The 16814-nt window shown below is 43.7% G+C and overlaps 1 protein-coding gene across 1 annotated transcript in view; it reads left to right on the top strand.

Annotated features, from left to right (window-relative positions):
- Nucleotides 1–16814, top strand: part of LOC122546735 (uncharacterized) — a 110974-nt gene that overhangs the window by 33322 nt on the left and 60838 nt on the right. The window contains exons 12-22 of the mRNA XM_087996934.1: nt 4409–4507; nt 5095–5283; nt 6325–6423; nt 7995–8111; nt 8777–8899; nt 10203–10325; nt 12182–12304; nt 12691–12813; nt 13713–13835; nt 14509–14631; nt 15405–15527. Coding sequence (XP_087853060.1) covers nt 4409–4507; nt 5095–5283; nt 6325–6423; nt 7995–8111; nt 8777–8899; nt 10203–10325; nt 12182–12304; nt 12691–12813; nt 13713–13835; nt 14509–14631; nt 15405–15527 — 1365 coding nt within the window. The remainder of the gene's footprint in view (nt 1–4408; nt 4508–5094; nt 5284–6324; nt 6424–7994; nt 8112–8776; nt 8900–10202; nt 10326–12181; nt 12305–12690; nt 12814–13712; nt 13836–14508; nt 14632–15404; nt 15528–16814) is intronic.

Genomic DNA, 16814 nt, shown 5'->3' with positions numbered 1-16814 from the left:
ACCCTCTGAAAATCATCTCACCTAGACTCATCCTGCTCCCCTATCCCCGTAACCCCATATTTACCATGGGCAATTCTCTTACCCTTCGTATCTCTGGACACTATGGCCAATTTAGCATAGCCAATCCACTTAACTTGCACATCTGTGGACTTTGTGAGGAAGCCAGAGCTCCCAGAGAAAACCCATGCAGACACAGGGAGATGATCTGTATGAAGTTTACACCATCACCCAAGACTAGGATCGATCCCCGGTCCCTGGTACTGTGAGGTAGCTGTGCTAACCACTGAGTCACCGTGCCATCCATGATGGTAGAGCCCAACTCATCATTGCAAAAGATAAAGCTGAAGCTGCAATGATACTCAAAAAATGTGCTGAGTGGATGTTCCATTTTAGCCTCCTGCAGAGGTTTCAGCATCACATATGGAAATCTTCAGCCAATTCAATTCACTCCATGTGATATCAAAAAATGGGTTGAGGCATTGGATACTACAATGACTACAGGCCTGACCACATTTCAACAATAGTACTGCAGACCTGTGTTCTAGAGCTTGCTACTCCACAGTTAAGCTCCTTCAGTATAGTTACAACACTGGCAGCTACTTCTCCCAACAGAGTAAAAACATGACCAGATCTGTTAGCACATAGAACATAGAAATGTACAGCACAGAACAGGCCCTTCAGCCTATGATGTTGTGCCGAGGATTAATCCTAATGTAAAATAAAATAACCTTACCAACACACCCCTCAACTCACTGCTATCCATGTGCATGTCCAGCAGGCACTGAAATGTCCCTCATGATTCAACTTCCATCGCCACAGCTGGCAACGCATTCCATGCATTCACAACTCTCTGCGCAAAAAACCTACCTCTGACGCCTCCTCTATACCTTGCTACTAATATCTTAAAATTATGACCCCTCATCCCAGTCAATCCTGTCCTGGGGAAAAGTCTTTGGCTATTGACTCTATCCATGCCTCTCATTACCTTGTCTACCTCGATCAGGTCACCTCTCTTCCTCCTTCTCTCCAGAGAGAAAAGTCCAAGGTTAGTCAACCTTTCTTCATAAGACAAGCCCTCCAGTCCAGGCCGCATCCTGGTAAACCTTCTTTGCACCCTCTCCAAAGCCTCTGTATCTTTCTTATCATAGGATGACCAGAACTGGACACAATATTCCAAGTGTGAACTCACCAGGGAGTTGTAGAGCTGTTGCAAAACCTGGCAGCTCTTAAACACGATCCCCCGTTAATGAAAGCCAAAATACCATAAGCTTTCTTAACAACTGTACACCAAAGCAGGACAAAACCAACCCAGTCAGTTACCAGAGTTCAGTCATCTCCGCTCCAGGATATCTCTGCAGGGGTTCCTCAGGGAAATGTCTGAGGCCCAACCATCTTCAGCTATTTCATCCATGCCCTTCCCTCCATCAGAAGGCCAGATGTTGGGATATTCACAGATGATTGCACAATGTTCAGCACTGTTTGCGACTCCTCACATACTGAAACAGTATGACCAAATGCAGCAATGGACAACATCCAGTCTCAGCCCTGGGCTGAAAAGCAGAAAGTAACATTCACACGACAAAAACGCCAGGCACAGTTCATCTCCAATAAGGGACAATCTAACCACAGCCCTATGAAATTCAGTGACGTTACCATTACTGAATTTCCCCAGTATCAACATCCTGGGGAATTACCTTGACCAGAAACTCAGCTGGTCTCACCATATAAATACTGTTGCAATAAGAGCAAGTCAGAAGCTCGGAATACTGCAATGTGTAACTCACCGCCTGACTCCACAAAAGGTTGTCAACAAGGCGCAAGTCAGGAATATTCCGCACCTGCCTGGATGACAGTTGCTCCAACAGCATTTACGAAGCTTGACACGATCCATGATAAAGTACCCCACTTAATTAGTACCACACACACACACAAACATCCACTCTCTCTCCTACTGATACTCAGCAGGAGCAGTGTGCACTACCTACAAAATGCACAACAGAAATCCACCAAGGCTCCTTCCACAGCATCTTCCAAATCTACAACCACTTCCGTCAAGAAGGACAAGGACAGCAGATACATGGGAACATTGATGTTGCAAATTCCTCTCCAAGCCAATCACCATCTTGACTTCATAGAATCCCAAAACAGACCCTTCGGCCCAACAAGTCCACATCGACCCTGTGCAGAGTAACCCATCCAGACCCATTCCCCTACCTCTTATCCTATATTTACACCTGACTAATACACCTAATCTACACATCACTGAACACTATCGGCAATTTAGCATGGCCAATTCACCGAATCTGCACACCTTTGGAGTGTGGGAGGAAACTGGAGCACCCGAGGAAACCCATGCAGACACGGGAAGAATGTGCAAACTCCATGCTGACAGTTTCCCGAGGCTGGAATCGAACCCAGGTCCCTGGTGCTGTGAGGCAGCAGTGCTAACCACTGAGCCACTGTGACTCGGAAATATATTGCTTCAATTCCTTCAGTGTTGCTTGTACATAATCCTGGAATTCCCTTCCGAAGGGCATTGTGGGTCTATCTACAGCAGATGTACTACAGCAGTTCAAGGAAGCAGCTCACCGACTTCTTAAGGACACCAAGGGATAAGGACTAAATGTGGCCCAGCCAGCACCACCCACACCCCATGAATGAATAAATCAAAAAGACTGTTTTTCATTCTTCCTACTAAAATGGACAGGTTCAAATTCATGCAACACTATCATTCGACAAGAAACCAATAGAGACTCTAGCGTATTCCTCAGAAGGAGCAGAACATTAGAAGCTGGGCAGCCATGCAGGAGAAGAATGTACACTGACTGAAGAGAGGAGAACTTCCAAGAGCTCTGCATAAAAACAGCAGCAAAACAGGCAGATTAGTCAGAGCACTTCAAGGACTGATCCTGTGTGACACTTTGTGAGGAGATGTTGAGGTAGAGGATGTCAATGGGATTGACATCAGAGCATGCATAATGATGGTGTAATGATGTTAGTCAGATGATTATATTGAGTTTGCTGGAAGCGAACAGAAGTGTTACACCAGTGTGAAGAGCCCTTGTGGATCATTTCAGTTGTAAATTAAGACTTCTTGCCAATGTCTTAATAAATTCTAGCAGCATTACTTTAGTCTCCCAGAGAGCTGTCACCTAAGAAAATAAACCCCACCACAGCAGGTTATCTGATCATTACCTCATTGCTGTTTCTGTATCCTTGCTGTGTGTTCCTTGATTGCTTGAGCTCCTTCGCTGTGACTGTGAATCCACTTGAGCAGTGCATCATTGGGATGTGCTGGAGCGATGGAAGGGGTCATAGAGATGGAAGTCTTTGCTGCTGACAAATCCTGGAATCAGCCCCACTGGCCCCAAGTGAAAGGGAGGAAAGTCCATCCATGGATCCTGCTCCAACTGTGGAGGATTTGGTATCATGGCTCAAACACGTGTAAAGGCCCTAGGACCAGTTATTGAAGTGTGACTGAATCATTTTGCCCAGTAAGGGAGGTGACCTGATATTGAAATTTCCCCGCAGAGGAAGAGAGGTCAAGGGTTAGACATTGTTTTCCAATGTGGCTGAAAGTGCGGGAGACCCAACACAAAGCAGGTCATTGCTGTAAATCAGAAAAACTGATTGCGGAGAAAAAGACTGACTGATCATTTTAAAAACAGAAGCTGAGATTGGTAGCTTTTGTATTCTTGAGCAACACACCCTGCCCTGATCCCTACCCCATGTTAAAGCAGAATGTTCAATAACTGGTTCTAACATCGCTGTGCCATCCAGAAAAATAACCTGCAGTGTCGGCCAGTCACCTTCTAGTAAACGTGGGTGGGTGGTTCCCAGGCTACACTGGGAAGTATTGTGGGTGGCACGGTGGCTCAGTGCTTAGCACTGCTGCCTTATAGCGTCAATGACATGGTTTCAATTCCATCGGATGACTGTCTGTGTGAAGTTTACACATTGTCCCCATGTCTGCGTGGGTTTCCTCTGTGTGCTCCGGTTTCCTCCCACAGTCCAAAGATGTGCAAGAGAGGTGGATTGGCCATGCTAAATTGTCCCATAGTGTTCAGGGATGTGCAGGTAACAGGATTAGCCATGGGAAATGCCTGGTTGTAGAGATAGGGTAGGGGGGATGAATCTGGGTGGAAAGCTGTTTATGTTAATTCACCTTGGGTCATTTGGCCTGTTTCCACATTGTAGGGATTCTATATTTAAAAAATATCTATAAGAAGCACAGCACTGATGTTGGACCAGTCACTCGACCTATAAACAGGGTAATGGTTAATGTTAATTGTGTGGGAGCCTTGAATAGGAGAAAACAGCTTGAGAGAAAAACAGTGAATTGTTTACTTGAGTGAATTATTATCACGGTATTCTGGTATTTGTACTAACCATGAGTATTGTTTTGCAGGGTTGGATCCAGATACCACTTACATCATGTCCATTGTGTGTCACTCCCTCTTAAACCAGACACTCAGCTCCCAGCCACTTAATGTCACTACTCTCCCATGTATGTATTTACACATTTTATCATCAGTCTAAAGTTGTCTCTCTCTCTCTCCACCCTGTGTGTGTGTCTCTCTCTCCCCTCTCTCTCTCCACCCTGTCTGTCCGTCTGTCTCTCTCTCTCTCTCTTTCCTCTCTCTCTCTCTCTCCTCTCTCTCTGCCACATCTCTCTCTCCCCTCTCTCTCTCCCCCTCTCTCTCTCCCTCTCTCTCTCCCCCATCTCTCTATCCCCTCTCTCTCTCCCCCTCTCTTTCTATCTCTCGCTCTCTCTCTCGCTCTCTCTGTCTCTCTCTCTCTCTCCTCTCTCTCTCTGCCCCATCTCTCTATCCCCCCTCTCTCTCTCCCCCTCTCTCTTTCTATCTCTATCTCTCTCTCTCTCACTCTCTCGCTCTCTCTCTCTCTCCCCTCTCTCTCCTCTCTCTCTGCCCCATCTCTCTCTCTCCTCTCTCTCCTCTCTCTCTGCCCCATCTCTCTATCCCCTCTCTCTCTCTCTCTCCCTCTCTCTTTCTCCCCCATCTCTCTCTCTCTCTCTCTCTCTCTCTTAGAACTAAATGTTTTCCTCAATCTGACTGAGGCTCTGTTTATTGGCAGCATCGAGATACCTCAGCAACATACAGGCTTCCCATATATCCTCATCAACTGCTGTGATTGGCTGGGATCTACATCCAAGAGACATTGCCCTGGTTGGCTCCTACTCCATTAGCTATCGTCCTTATGGTACTGTCAGACCTAAGAAGACTATAATTGCTTTCCCTCCGAATACCAGTGTGATCCTCACAGGTAGGGACATTGTGAATGTGGAATGAAATGTGAGATTGAGACCCACAGATCTTTAGACTTGACAATCTTAAATCTGTTTGTATTTTCTGCTGAGCTTGGGACAGAAATGCAGGCGATGAAAAATTTTGGAGAACAGATGAATGGAAAGCAGGGTAGCATAGAAGAAGGATGCTCAGTACATAAAAGTTCAAACTCTAAAAAGATTTGTAACCATGATGATTTTAGTGCGCCATTGAGAACATTGGCTTGGGAAGAGTGTGGTTCAGCAAAAAGACAAAAGAGGGGCTGGAACAGTTACCTCGAGACCTGCAGCAAGATCAGCTGCTTGAACACATCTGGTGATAAGTGTGAGAGTGATGGCCCCATTACAATGTTAAACAGCATTCCCATTTCAATCAGTGCCTGTCTGATGTCCTATAAGGTGCTAGCTTCGAAATCATCAGAGTTCTCACTGTAAAGGAGAACCTGTTCAGCTCTTTATGACCATGTTGGCATTTTTTGAACATGTCAGATTGTGAAATCAGAATTGCGTTAAATCTGGAATTAAATTAATGACAACCATGCAACCACTATGAAAGTCACAAACACTCATTTGGTTCACTAATGTCCTTCAGAAAAGGATATGTCTCATCTTTACCCAATCTGACCTTCAAATGACTCCAAACACAAAGCAAGCTAGTTGACTCTAAACTTCCCTCTGAAATGCCTTCGTAAGCCACTCAGTTCAAAGGTACTAAGGGATGGGCAATGAATACCTGCCCAGCCAGCAATGCCCACAATCCCCGAACAACGAGGCCTAAAGACCAACTGACCCAGCCTTTCACCCTGGCCATCTTCCTTCCATTCCTTTTATAAGAGACAATTGAATCTGTTTCCACCACACGGTTAGTTTGGTACATGCCAGAACCTAAACACACACTGTGTAAATGAGCAAGTGTTTACTCTTGTTGCCTTTGCTTCTTTTGCTATTTATGTTCTGCTGGTCCCCATTTTAAAATGGAATCCATGTCACTAATGAACCTCATTACCTGCCTTGAACAGATCTCAGTGAATCAACTCCCTACATCGTAACAGTTTCTGTCAGAACATTCTCTGGAGAGGAGGACACTAGTTTGGCATTGCATTTTAAAACCAAAGGTTGTAAGTATTTCAAACATGTTTAATTATAAATTGGTTTGAAATTGGAAGAATTGTTCGAATAACTGACGTTGTAAATTCCCTGGAAAAATCAACCCATTTCTGTACTTTAGTATACATTGTGAGGAAAATACAATCTCTGAGAGTTTGATTCACCCTGTCACCTTCCTTATGTGCATAATTAGATTTATCCTTTGCAAAAATCAGCAGGGCCATTAAAATGGTGAAATTATAGCTTTCTGACCTGTACCTTGTTGGGACTTGTTCAATCATTAGAGAAACAATAAACATGAGCAACAATCAGTTTTTTTGAGTTTGTTATGAGGCAACTGAGAGTGATGACCAGAGTAAACCTGTTGATGTCATGTGACAAGGCATCACAGTCTTGCTGGAAAATGGAAGCCCATGGATTAAAAAGGATGGTGATAGGATGGATACAAAGTTGAATGACAGGAAACAGAGAGTCGAGATCAACAATTGTTTGTTGGATCGCAGGAAGGTATATAGTGGGGATCTTGGGGATCAGGACCATTACATTTTCCTGAAACAAACAAATGATCTATAATCGGATGGACAGTGAATAATTTCCAAACTTGCAGCAGACCTGAACTTTGGGACCATGAGGAAGGTACTGATAGATTTCAAGTAAATAGACAACTGATGCAATGTGTCAACCAATGTTGCTGACACCTTATTACAGAGGTATGTGAAGTGATCGATATTACAAGGAAGAATGAGGATAATTAATATGAATTAAATGATATGCTAAAAGTGGCGCAGGAGCAAATTATTGAATGTGGTGGTCAAGTTGCAAATTTGGTTAAAACGTCTTATGAGATCCTGGGCTTTATATGAGAAGGCATGGAGTACAAAAGGAAGGTAGATATGATGACCCTTTTACACAGACTGGTTTGCAGCAATTGCAGAATTGTCTGCAATTCTGGAGAGTGCATATTTACAAGGCAGAGTTCAGAAGGATACATGGGAATTATTCAGAAGATGAAAGACATCAGTTAAAAGGATCAGTTGAAGAAGCCAAGCCTGTTCTCCATGGGGAAAAGAGAAAATTCAGAGGAGATCGGATGGAGATGTTGACAATCATGAGAAAAAAATATTTTTATTCAGGAAGTGATCATGATCTGAAAAGCTTTCCCTGAAAGTGTGCAGCAGATTCATTTGTGCCCTCCAAATGGTATATGGATAAACGTCAGAACAGAGCGTTATTGCAGGGCTACAGACAACAGACAAGAGGAATGAGACAAGCATTAATACTAACGTAATCTTATTGGGAACTGGGACAGGCTAAGTGCACCGATCCCTGAATTGTAACCATTCTGAGATTTTAAATTAGCCCTGAGACAACTGAGTGTTCCGTAGATCTCAGTCTGAAAGAGTGAAAACTGCATGGTATATTTAAAATCCACAAGGTTTTGGTTTTCTTCTGTAATTACCTATATCTCGCCCTCGTTATTCATGCACTTTATGAAATATACTTTTGGTATCTGAGTCCCACAACTGAGAGTGGCACAATGCAGCTACACTGTGTGTTCACCTCATTTGTTTTCTGCTTTCAGTGATTAACGTGTGCCTGAGCAATCCGTGTGGAGCCAATGCCTCCTGTATCCAGCAGGACGGAAGCTTCAGATGCTCCTGTGGGACTGGCTACACCTGGAATGGATCTGTCTGTACAGGTGTGTGATGGGGATCAGTGAACCCAGTGGGGAATGAACTGAACACACCGCCTCCATATCAGACTGGAGACTGTGTTACATCCCCAAAGGGGGAGGGGTGGGTTCATTGATCAAGTTGTGGAATTTACTTTGTTTTTGAGGGAAAGTTTTTCCTGAAAAGTGACTGTCCTTACCTTCAAACATTAAGAATTGCTCATGTCATCAGATGCATTTCGCTACAAAATATCCAGATTAAGAGAGTTTAACAGAATTTGGAAAATACAACTGGGGGGTGAATGGAGGGGTGGCTGTCCTCAATCCGGCCTAATTCTGTCCTCACTCTGTGTTTACACACAAGGACCTTCCACTTTGATTCATTGGACACCAATCAGGAGTCGGCCTTATCAATGATTTCCCATCACCATCCATCAGAGCTGCCAGCCCTTCTAACACCCAGTCACTCTCCGCACGGATCTCAGTATCGAGTGAGAATGGGAACTGGGGGCAATCTGACCTGGACATTTAATGGTTTACTACCCGAGCTGTTTACCCAGTAAATGAACAGAGGGATCAGTTCATCATTTATAAGGGTCATGTGGTTGAAGGCTATGTCTGTGTCTTTATAGAAAGTTTCAGATTCACAAAGCTGTGATCCTCCAATGAACCCCTCCTTTCTAAACCCTCAGATGTGAATGAATGTGAAAGTGGAAGCCATGACTGTCACAGCTCGGCCTCCTGTTTCAACAGCCCCGGCTCTTTCCAATGTGTGTGTGAGGCTGGTTACACTGGAGATGGGAGGAACTGTACAGGTAACAAGTGTTGCATTATCTGGATGACACCACTTCCTCTCCTGCTTCTGTTTGTTAGGATCTGTGCTTAGTGCAGGGATTATTGTCTGGACATATTTGCAATCCATAACCATGACTTGACTGAGGGAATTGAGTGTAACACAGGGACACAGAGTTGTACACCACGGAATCTGACCATTCAGTCCAACTTGCCCATGTCGACCCGATATCCTAAATTAATCTATTCCCATTTGCCAGCATTTGGCCTATATCACTCTAAATCTTTCCTCATGATGTACCCATCCAGATGCCTTTTAAATGTTGTATTTGTACCCGCCTCCAACACTTCCTCTGATATTTCACTCTGTACATGCACCACCCTCTGCATGAAAAAGTTGCCCAAGGTCTCTTTTATGTCATCTCTCATGTTAAACATATGCTGTCTATTTCTTGACTCCCCTACCCTGGGGCATGGATAGAGTAAGTAGACAAAGTCTTTTCCCTGGGGTGGGGGAGTCGAGAACGAGAAGCGTGGGTTTAAAGTGAGAGGGGAAAGATATAAAAGGGACCGAAGAGGCAACTTTTTCATGCCGAGGGTGGTGCGTGTATGGAATGAGCTGCCAGAGGAAGTGGTAGAGGCTGGTGCAATGACATCATTTAAACTACATGATGTCTGGATGTGTACATGAATAGTAAGGGTTGAGAAGGATATGGGCCAAATGCTGGCAAATGGGACTAGATAAGGTTAGGATATCTAGTCGGCATGGACAAGTTGGACAGAAGCATCTGTTTCCATGCTGTACATCTCTATGACTCTACGACCCAATCCATGCTCCTCAACCTTTTATAGATGTCCATAAGATTACCCCTCAGCCTCTGAAACTGCCGGGAAAATAGCCCCAGACTTTTCAAGCTCAAACCTTCCAACCGTGACAACATCCTTGTAAATCTTTTCTGTACCCATTTCAAGTTTAATAATATTTTTCCTATACCAGGGAAACCAAAATTGAACGCAATATTCCAAAAGTGGCCTAACTAATGTCCTGTATACCTGCAACATGACATTCCCAACTCCTATAATCAATGTTAAATGTTGTCGATGATACTGAGTTTAGTTGTGAAATAACTGTTGAAGAAGGTATCAGGTGATAGCAGAGGGGTATGGATACATGGAAGAAATGGGCAAGAATCTGACCAGTGTTTCTGTGAAGGATGTTTCTCTCATGTCATGTGACCAGGCTTAAATCTGAGGTTGTTTCTATAGCAAGTTTCAGATTCACCAAGCTGGAAACCTCCAGTGAATTCTTAATTTTCTAACCCCCAGATGTGAATGAATGTGAAAGTGGAGGCCACGACTGTCACAGCTCGGCCTCCTGTTTCAACAGCCCCGGCTCTTTCCAGTGTGTGTGTGAGGCTGGTTACACTGGGGATGGGAGGAACTGTACAGGTAACTGGTGTTGCATTATCACGATGACACCACTTCCTCTCTTGTTTCTGTTTGTTACGAAATGTGCTTCGTTCAGGAATTATTATTTGGATGTGTTTGCAATCTATGACTTAACTGAGGGGATTGAGTGTCACGTAGGGTCACAGGGTTCTACAGCACTGAAACAGACCCTTCAGTCCAACCCATCCATGCCAACCAGATATGCTAAATTCATCTGTTCCCATTTGCCAACATTCGGCCCAAACCTATTTCAATCCTTCCTATTTATGATCCCATCCAGACGCTTTTAAATTTTGTTTTGTACCTGTCTCCACCACTTCCCCGGCAGCTCATTCCATACATGCACCACACTCTGCGTGGAAAAAGTTGTCCCTGAGGTCCCCTCTATGTCTTCTCTCACCTTAAACCTATGCCTTCTCTGTTTTGACTCCCCTACCCTGGGAAAAAGACATGGACTATTCACCTCATCCGTACCCCTCATGATTTTATAAACCTCCATTATCTCACCGCTCAGCCTATGAGACTCCAGGGCAAACAGCGCCAGCCGATTCGGCCTCTTCCTATAGCTCAAACTCTACAAGCATGGCAACCTCCTTGTAAATCTTTTCTGCACCCATTCAAGTTTAATAATATCCTTCCTATAGCATGGAGACCAGAACTGAATGCAGTCTTGTCAAAGTGGCCAAATCAATGTAATGTACAACTGCAACATGACATCCCAACTCTTAAACACAATGTTAAATTTTGTTGATGATACGGAGTTGAGTTATGAAAGAAGTGCTGAAGATGTTATAAAAAGACAGCAGAGGGGTATAGACAGATGGAAGGAATGGGCAAGAATCTGCACAGTTTCTGCGGAGGAGATTTCTCCCAAGCATCAAGTGACCAAGCTTAAAGCTGGGGCTGTATCTTTAACGAGTTTCAGATTCACAAAGCTGGGAACCTCCAGTGAATTCTTCCTTTTCTGATCCCCAGATGTGAATGAATGTGAAAGTGGAAGCCACGACTGTCGCAGCTCGGCCTCCTGTTTCAACAGCCCCGGCTCTTTCCGATGTGTGTGTGAGGCTGGTTACACTGGAGATGGGAGGGACTGTACAGGTAAATGATAATGAACCTTCCTATTCCTGTTTCCATCTTCATTCTGTCCTGGTTAATTCTTTAGGTATTACCCTTTAATTTTATCCTCAATCTCTGGAAATCTCTTCCAGTCTGGAATGGGGATCATATCCAGAAGCACCTTGATCTATGAGACATTACTGTTCACTGACTGAACCCATTGAGTTACAGGGACTGAGTTACGACTCTTTCAGCCTCATTTTCCAGTGTTCCAAATGTCCACTCTTCCCTCTCTATTAAGTATCTAACAAAGAAAGCCTCTTGTCGTCTTCTTTTATATTATTCACTACCTTGCCCTCCTCGTTCATCTTCTCTAACCTTATTACTTTATTAGTTATCCTCTGCTGGCTTTTAAAGCCAATCCAATCATCTGGCTTTCCACTGATTATCTTCACTTTATATTCTTTTATGCTGTCCCTGACTTCCCTTGTCAGCCCTGGTTGCCTCATCCTCCCCTGGATATGTTTCTTCTTCCTTGGGATGAAGTTCTGCTGTGTCTCTCTTGAGTTACCCACAGAATCTCCCGCCATAACCTACTCATTTGTATCTGCCAGAGCAGGTGTGCTGTCTGTCTGAAGAGGACACTCTGTGATTTTACACTCCTCTATTCTCGCAATCCCTCACAGGTTTGTTGTGCAAGAGAAAAATAATTCACGCCTTCACCTTGGTGGAAATAAAAATCTTTAGGGTTACAAATGTTAGCAGCTTCCAATAACTCTTCCTTCCTTCCTAACCCTCAGATGTGAATGAATGTGAAAGTGGAAGCCACGACTGTCACAGCTCTGCCTCCTGTTTCAACATCCCCGGCTCTTTCCAATGTGTGTGTGAGGCTGGTTACACTGGGGATGGGAGGAACTGTACAGGTAACTGGTGTTACATTAACACCACAACACCGCTTACTCTCCTGCTTCTGTTTATTGCAATATGTGCTTCGTGCAGGGATTATTATCTGGACTTACTTACAATCTATCTTCACAACCTAACCGAGGCGATTGAGTATAAAATGTTGAGGTTTGCTGATAATAGGGAGTTTAGTCGTGAAACAACTGTTGAAGAAGATATAAAGTGACAGCAGAGGGATATGTACAGATGGAGGGAATGGGTAAGATTCTGTCCAGAGTCTCTGCAGAGGATTTTTCTCATTTGAGTCACACGGCCAAGCTTAAATCTGATGCTGTATCTGTAGAAAGTTTCCGATTCACGAAACTCAACATGCAACAATGGAACTTTCCTTTCTTTTGATCTCCAGATGTGAATGAATGTGAAGGTGGAAGCCACGACTGTCACAGCTCAGCCTCCTGTTTCAACAGCCCCGGCTCTTTCCAATGTGTGTGTGAGGCTGGCTACACTGGAAATGGGAGGAATTGCACAGGTACCTCATACTGAAACAGTAGCATAGTAAATGTCGCTAATCCCCGACTCACATTCATTTGAATTCCCAATTGGTGGAAGTTTCTTCAAATCTAGTTGAGGGTCTCTTAATTTCTCTCATGTAACTGTTATCAACTCGTATCATCTGAGTTATTGAGTAGTTCTTCGTGATCATTCTAAAATGTTCGGGAATAAAGAATTTTCCATAAACCCTGATGGTTGTGCAATCGCTTCAGCCATTATTCATGATACCAAATAAAAACTTATGTTTGTCCTGAAGACAGGGAAACTGAGCAATAAATTAATATGCAACCAAAACTGTTATGGTTATTCACCTTTGGCAATTAAGGACCCAATGTTTCTGTCCCCACTGTGAAATAGTTGCGAAAAGCCTACTCTGTTATATCCATATCTAGTTGTCTCAGACTCATTGAATTTAGCTCTTCCTATCCAGGACCTATAATTAGATTAGATTACTTACAGTGTGGAAACAGGCCCTTCGGCCCAACAAGTCCACACCGCCCTGCCGAAGCGCAACCCACCCATACCCCTACATTTACCCCTTACCTAACACTACGGGCAATTTAGCATGGCCAATTCACCTGACCTGCACATCTTTGGACTGTGGGAGGAAACTGGAGCACCCGGAGGAAACCCACGCAGGCACGAGGAGAACGTGCAAACTCCACACAGTCACCTGAGGCTGGAATTGAACCCGGGTCTCTGGCGCTGTGAGGCAGCAGTGCTAACCACTGTGCCACCGTGCCGCCCACCTCTTTCTCAAACTGTGGCTTTCCACAGAGAAGGGGAAGAAAAATAATGAACTTTGCAGGGGAGAATTTGAGGCTGTTCTTCAACATGCAATTTGATTTTCCCAAAACTTCAAATTTTTGTTTTGAGCTGCAGTGATTGACGTGTGCCTGAGCAATCCGTGTGGAGCCAATGCCTCCTGTATCCAGCAGGACGGAAGCTTCAGATGCTCCTGTGGGACTAGCTACACCTGGAATGGATCTGTCTGTACAGGTGTGTGATGGGGATCAGTGAACCCAGTGGGGAATGAACTGAACACACTTCTTCCACAGCAGACTGGACTCTTGGACATGTTGCTAGTTCTAGAATAATGAAGGAATAATTAGGAAGTCTAGCAGAAGTCCAGGATTCCCTCAAAATAAGACATCTGATTGCCATTTGTTGTTGAAGCTACGATATTGAATGCGACTCACTGGACATTAGAAATACGGAAGTGACATGTTTGCCAAGTGTTGAACTGAGGAGTAGGAGTGGAAATTTAAATCCCACCCTTTCCCAGTTCCTGCATTCCCATCCATGGGTGTGATTGAACCTAAGCACAAATGTGATGGAATGCAGTGGAATTGTTGCAGCAAGAGCTACAAAATGATCTGTCAGACTATCAATCAGCCTGTACACCATTCTATTGCAGTGCACAATTCTCTGTCAGGGAAGAGTGAAGATACAACAATAATAACCCGCAATTTCAATGCACCAACCCACAAAATGGCAGGGCCACAGCTGTCAGAATAGGGATCACTTTTGATTTACTTGTGCCTGTTTCATAAGAGATTATTCTCCAATTGACAGGTTTTTCCATCCTGAATCTGAGTGTGCAACAGCAGAACGTTTCTGATTGACAAAGCTTTGTTTGAAACCATGAACTCTTCTGTTGTTTGATCCTCAGATGTGAATGAATGTGAAAGTGGAAGCCACGACTGTCACAGCTCGGCCTCCTGTTTCAACAGCCCCGGCTCTTTCCAATGTGTGTGTGAGGCTGGATACACTGGAGATGGAAGGAGTTGTACAGGTAAATGATAATGAACCTTCCCAGTTATGGATACTCCCTTTTCCATCTTTATTCTGTCCTGGTTAATTCTTGAGGTATTACCCTTTAATTTTATCCTCAATCTCTGGGAATCTCTTCGAGTCAGGAATGGGGATTATATCCAGAAGCACCTTGATCTATGAGACATAACTGTTCACTGCCTGAACCCTTTGAGTTACAGGGACTGAGTTATGACTCCTTCAGCCTCATTTTCCAGTCTTCCAAATGTCCACTCTTCCCTCTCTATAAAGTATCTAACAAAGAAAGCCTCTTGTCATCTTCTTTTATATTATTCACGACCTTGACCTCCTCGTTCATCTTGTCTAATCTTATCCTTAATTAGTTATCCTCTGGTGGTTTTTAAAGGCATCCTAATCATCTGGCTTTCCACTGATCATCTTCATTTTCTATGCTTTTGCATTTATGCTGACCCTGACTTCCCTTGTCAGTTATGGTTGCCTCATCCTCCCCTGAATATGTATCTTCTTCCTTGGGATGAATTTCTGCTGTGTCTCTCTTGACTTACCTGCAGAAACTCCTGCCATAACCTACCCATTTGTATCTGCCAGAGCAGGTGCGCTGTCTGTCTGAAGAGGACACTCTGTGATTTTACACTCCTCTATTCTCGTAATCCCTCACAGGTTTGTTGTGCATGAGGAAAGTAGTTCATGCCTTCATCTTGGTGGAAATAAAAATCTTCAGGGTTACAAATGTTAGTAGCTTCCAATAACTCTTCCTTCCTTCCTAACCCCCAGATGTGAATGAATGTGAAAGTGGAAGCCATGACTGTCACAGCTCAGCCTCCTGTTTCAACAGCCCCGGCTCTTTCCAATGTGTGTGTGAGGCTGGTTACACTGGAGATGGGAGGCATTGTACAGGTAATTTGACAATCTTTTCATGGATATATCATCCAGGTTTGCGTTTTCTTTTTGATCAATTGTTAAGGAAATTACAAGATCTCAGAAGATAGTTCAAGCAAACACTGATACCATTCCTGGTTTTAAGGACACACTGCTCTATCCAGTTGAGTCTTTTCAAGGGGCAATGATATGATTCTCCATTATAACCTGATGGAAGCAGTCCAAATATTCAAAATGTCACTGCCTCCAGCTGGGTTTTTGAACAAAAATGTTAGATGTTCTTTTGTAACTGTGAGCCTGTTGCTGGTGGGGTTTTACAGGGCTCAGTATTAGGTTAATACTCTTCATGTTCTAAATGAATGATTTGGACAATTCTCCCCACAACACGCTTTGACAAACTTAGTCAACTCTTTTAACTTGCCTTATGTTCCTTATGTTAATTTGTTTCTCTTTAAGAAGCAATCCGAGAAATGAGACAGTCAGGAACCGGGACCTTCCACTCCTGTCGCACGACAGGTGACCTCAATGCACTACCCAGTCTCTCTCACACACGCACGCAGGAGACACATACACTCTCTTACAGACCCATACACACACACTGACCCTCTCTCACACACAAGCTCTCTCTCTTACACACACCCAAACGTGCACCATCTCACAGATTTATACCCCTTTACACCGACACACATTCATGCATATATACACACACGCACATAAGTTTGTTGGGTGAATTTGTACTTGCAGAATTACATTTTATTTTGCTCAAAAACTGCATGAATCCATGTAAGATTCTGCAAATCCCCTTTTTTTAGAAATAGAATCAGTCTGAACATTGAGGCACAGACAGACTTTAACCTCACACCTTCAGCACATTCTCTGAGCTGACATGGCACTTATTATTAAAGTTCACTTGAGAATGTAACTTTAAAAAGAGTCCTGGGATTTACACATGAAAGAACTGAAACCAACATGGTCATTCTAAAATTTGAGAGACTCAACAAATCATCCAGGCCTTTTTCCATATATCATTTGAGTTGCATCACACTGTAAACTTTTGCTATAAATTCTGTGTCTTACAATCTTATACTCCACAACCACCTGATGAAGGAGCGACGCTCCAAAGGCTAGTGCTTCCAAATACACCTGTTGGACGATAACCTCGTGTTGCGTGATTTTTAGCAAGGAACAAAAGGATATGTGGATGGAGTTAATCGATGTAACGGAGAGGCCAATGTTTGTTGTGTGTTCTGGTTTTTATTGTAGATTCTACAAAAAGCCATGGCTCAGGAGCAAGAACGAATCTTG

Source organism: Chiloscyllium plagiosum, unplaced genomic scaffold (genome assembly GCF_037043375.1).
Source record: "Chiloscyllium plagiosum isolate Xiang-an unplaced genomic scaffold, Cpla_swu_hap1 HiC_scaffold_19, whole genome shotgun sequence".
Lineage (NCBI taxonomy): Eukaryota > Metazoa > Chordata > Chondrichthyes > Orectolobiformes > Hemiscylliidae > Chiloscyllium > Chiloscyllium plagiosum.
This window is presented reverse-complemented; position numbering and strand designations above follow the sequence as displayed.